We start from the raw sequence: 4,699 nt of genomic DNA, 5'->3' as shown, positions 1-4,699 counted from the left end.
AAAACACCATAAAGTCCAGATTTCCAAATTACCTAACTACACCACTAGTCTAGTCTTCAGAGATTTTTAGAACATGTATTTCTTGCAAGTAAAAGCAATCGTTGAGTGTCTTCACTGTCAATATTTAGTTTTACATAAACAAACATTGTATACATTTGTAAGGGGGTTGTGTTTGTTTTTGCTTTTCTTTCACTGTTTCACTTCCCCCCCAGGCACTAACCCCCCTCCTCTTTTTTAAAATGGGCTTTTGGTGCAGTATGGCAGAGTTTACAGGCTTTTCACATCCAGGGGTCATTTTGTAGAAAAAGAGGTGCAGGAGCTCATTAGCGTAACTCATTAGCATAACTTATTTGAATACGCCACACTCCCTGACATCACTGGAAGTGTGTCAGAAGGCAACACCCACTGCTCAGCCTTCACTGTACTTTTTTGGATTGCTAGCTATTGGGGGGGGGGGGAACATGCAACTATGGTTTCGCTTTCGCAGAGGAGGGAGAGCTTGTACCTGAATAAAACTTAGTCTTAAAGGTGCCACTAGACTGTTTTGGGCGGGGGGGGCCCCTCTGCAACTTACCTGGCTGTTTCTTGCTCTGACTGAGGGCAGCTGGGAGCAGGGGGTGGGGCTCGTTGCATGTGCCCGCCCACTGGGCTCTTTACTGCTGGAGCTCTGCTCCTGTGCGCTCCTGCAGGAAATGACCCCTGTTCACATCTATATAATTCTACACAAAGGAATAATGGCTGTTTCCACATGGGTATTGTGGCCCAAGTTCAATGCTGTTGGGAAGTGGGGGGGTTTCCCTTTGCTTCCCTGCAACATCATGGTGTTTCCATTCACCAGTACTAGGTGTGCCAGCTCTACACTGGGAAATATGTGGAGATTTGGTGGGTGGAGCCTGGGGAAGGTGGGGTTTGGGGAGGGGAGGGAACTCAGCAGGGTGTAATGCCATAGAGTCCACCCTCCAAGCCATTTTTTCCAGGGGAACTGATCTCTGTTGGCTGGAGGTCAGTTGCAATTTTGGGAGCTCTCCAGCAACCACCTGGAGGTTGGCAACCCTATGCACCACCCGGATTTTCCTTGACTTTTCTGCAGTGTTTCCCAAACCCTTTTTGTTGTGATGTTTTGGGAATGTTCACAGCAAAGGAGGGCTGGCTGCCATCCGGGCAGGAAAGTTGGATGTCCTGGTTGCAGCCACACTGCAGCCATTTTCCCTGACCCAATCTCCATAATCATCACCCCCTACCCACATACCAAGGGGCTTTTTGAGTTTTTAAAATCTATACTAAAGGTGTGCAAAAAACCCGGTATTTTTCGGGTTCAGGTATATTCTCGATATTTTCTGAATATTCTTTCAGCTGGATATAGATCTCAGTATTTTTTCAGTTATCTGAAATAGCGGAGTCCCAAATATCCCAAAAATATTTGGGATTTTTTGGGACTGCGGGATAGCTGAAGTTCAAGGGTGTTTATAGGGATTCCAGTCTCTTTAAACACTTTCCAGGTGATCTCATGGCTTGAAGAAGGCGTTTAAAGGGATTGCAAGCCCTTTAAACACCTTTGGAGTTCACTTGCGTCAACTTGTGGCTTGCAAAAGACATTTAAAGGGACCGTGTTCCCTTTAAATGCCTTTTCTCCCTTCTCTAAAAAGTCCCTCTCCAGACAATATGGGGAAGGGAATGACTGCTATAGAGACTAGGGCAGGGAAAAGGCAGAGATGGTTGCCATCTGGAATTCCCATTGCTGCTGTGTTGTATCGCCAGCTGCAACAACACTAAGGCTTCCCATAAGGAAGTGCAAAAGACCCAAGTTAAGGACCTTGGTTTGGATCCAGTGCAACATTTTCATGTGTGGAAGCATTTCACTTGCAGACCATGTCTTTCTCACTTTCTGCTCCTGTTACAACCCAAAATACCCCTTGAAATGCTGCTCCAAGTACATTGCAGGGGGTATTTTTGGCTGCAGTGGAACGGGGAGATGAGAAGGTCACACTTCATGGGTGGAAATGCTTATGTCCATGGAAACGCTGCACTAAAGCAAAGCCACTGTCTTTGAAACACCTCTACATTTTCACACTGATGTAGCTTCTGAAGGGTGTTTAGGGTTGGCAAGTCCATCTTCCACCCCCAGCGGGGGACTTTGGGGGCGTTCCTGGGGGGGGCATCCCTGACGTTATGACGTCACGTTGGGGACATCCGCCCCCCCCCACCCGTGCGCCAGATCTCCAGAAATGGCAGTTCCCTGCACTTAAAGGAGCCGGTGTTTCCCTTTTAAATGCAGGAGCAGCGTTTCCCCTTTAAGAGCAGCCGTGTTTCCCTTTTAAGAGCACGAAGCTGGCATTTCCCTGCAAGCTTGTGGAGATCAGGCTTGGGAGGAAACACAGGTTCCACACACTTAAAGGGAGAGAGATGGTCGGCTGTGGGTGTTGGGGGTGGGGCTTCCCCAAAAAAATGGGGGACCCCTGGCAAACCGGGGGGGTTGGCAACCCTAAGGGTGTTCTACCATACAACTGGATAAATAGAATTTATTTTCGTTTCGCAAGATAACAAGGTAAGTAATTAGAATTCAACAGCAACCAGAATTTCTTCCTGGCATAAGCATCTCTGTGTTAACCAGGAAAGAAGAAGAATATCAAAAGATATACTCACTATGTGTCGTGCTGCAAACACACCATCAACTATTGCACAACAGAAAGCTGCTACCACTCCAAAGCTGATAAACACGATGGATGCTATCAGCTAGAAAGAGAAAAGCAGAATTCATTATGTGTTCTGTACAACTACCCAAACATGATTATGAAATAATTTATTTTAGTCTTTGCATCACATCCTGAACACATTTGGTAATTCAATGTATAGATTTACTGCAGAGAGAGAAAGAGAGAGGAAGTGATTATGATGTAGAATTTCTGGCAATACATACTTTTAACTGGAATGGAACCTGGCATATAAAAAGATGTTCAATCCTCTATTTTTGTGCTGTGAATCTTAACCATTATGCAATAATTTAACATTTTCTAAACTTATTTTTAACTTTTAAAAGTTCAAATGGACAAATTAATGTTGTGGGTAGACATGGGAGAGCTATGTTCAAATGCACTAAATTACCCTGGGCAAGCCTTTCAGCTGCCAGTACCCAGTTCATAAAGCAGAAATAGTGAAGATCTTCCATAATAGTGCTAGACACATCACATAATTAGCTTAGCAAAGTTCTCCCTATGCAGCAAAATAAGGTGGAATGAGGTGGAAGAATTCCAGAGCACCAGAACTGATTGTCCCACTTCAGACAACAGATGTCACATTTTTAATACAATTAATATTCCCCTATATGAAAACCTCTCCGCAAGTAGACATCTAGCACAGTTGGGAACAAGCTGGGTTAGATATTCTCTCAATTATAACTATAATACACAAATCCAGCATCACAGATCTTACATCATCAGCAAATACCCACTTACAGAGACTTGGTGATGACAAATTGCAGCCAACTTAAGGCAGCCCTGTAGGGTTTCCAGGGCATTTAATCAAGGTGGTTTGCCATTGCCTGCCTCTGCCTAGCAACCCTGGACTTCCTTGGTTATCTCCCATCCAAGTGCCAACCAGGGCCAACCCTGCTTAGCTTCTGAGATCCGACAAGATTGAGCTAGCCTTGGCCATACATAGACTTAACCCTTTTTAATTTCAGTGGGGTAGCTGTGTTGATCTATTGTAGCATAACAAAAGACCAGAGGCACCTTAAAGGGCAAACAACATTTATTCCAGCATGAGCTTTTGTGAGTCAGAGCTCACTTCCTCAGACATTGTGGGAAGAAAGAATATAATTTTCCTCATTTTACAGAAAGGGAAGGAGAAAAGGGAGGAGTTCTCTCTCTGCTGAGCTCCCTCCTCATGAACGCTGACTCACGAAAGCTCATACTCATAGAATCATAGACTTGGAAGGGGCCATACAGACCATCTAGTCCAACCCTCTGCCCAATGCAGGACCAGCCTAAAGCATCTCTGACAAATATTCATCCAGCCTCTTCTTGAAAGCTGCCAGTGAAGGGGAGCTTACCACTTCCCTAGGCAGCCGATTCTACCTTTGAACCACTCTGACCATGAAAAAGGTTTTCCTAATATCCAGCTGATAACTTTCTGCATGTAATTTAAACCCGTTGCTTCAGGTTCTGTCCTCTGCTGCCAACTGGAACAGCTCCCTGCCCTTCTCCAAATTACAGCCTTTCAAATATTTAAAGAGAGCAATCATGTCCCCCTTCAATCTCCTCTTCTCCAAACATTCCCAAGGCCTTTAGCTTTTCCTCGTAGTGCTCAGTCTCCAAACCCGATCATCCTCGTTGTTCTCCTCTGCACCTTCCCAATTTTGCACACATCGTTTTTGAAGCGAGGCCTCCAGAACTGCACACAGTACTCAAGGTGCGGCCTGACCAAGGCAATATACAGAGGGGCTATGACCTCCTGCGATTTCAGTGTTGTGGCCCTTTTAATACAACCCAAGACTGAATTAGCCTTTTTTGCCACCGCATCACACTGACTGCTCATATTTAGTTTACAGTCCACTCTTACCCCAGGATCTCTTTCACATACACTACTCCCTAGAAACATATCCCCCATCCAGTATTTGCGCTTGACATTTTTGTGGCCCAGATGTAATACTGTGCATTTATCTTTGTTGAATTGCATCCTGTTCGCAACTGCCCACTTCTCC

At 45.1% G+C, this 4,699-nt stretch overlaps 1 protein-coding gene across 1 annotated transcript in view; it reads right to left on the bottom strand.

The window, feature by feature from the left end:
* TMEM255B (transmembrane protein 255B) overlaps nucleotides 1–4,699 on the bottom strand; it is a 64,998-nt gene that overhangs the window by 39,332 nt on the left and 20,967 nt on the right. The window contains exon 4 of the mRNA XM_015411757.1: nucleotides 2,644–2,733. Coding sequence (XP_015267243.1) covers nucleotides 2,644–2,733 — 90 coding nt within the window. The remainder of the gene's footprint in view (nucleotides 1–2,643; nucleotides 2,734–4,699) is intronic.

This window comes from Gekko japonicus, unplaced genomic scaffold (assembly GCF_001447785.1).
Source record: "Gekko japonicus isolate JY-2015 unplaced genomic scaffold, Gekko_japonicus_V1.1 scaffold247, whole genome shotgun sequence".
NCBI lineage: Eukaryota > Metazoa > Chordata > Lepidosauria > Squamata > Gekkonidae > Gekko > Gekko japonicus.
This window is presented reverse-complemented; position numbering and strand designations above follow the sequence as displayed.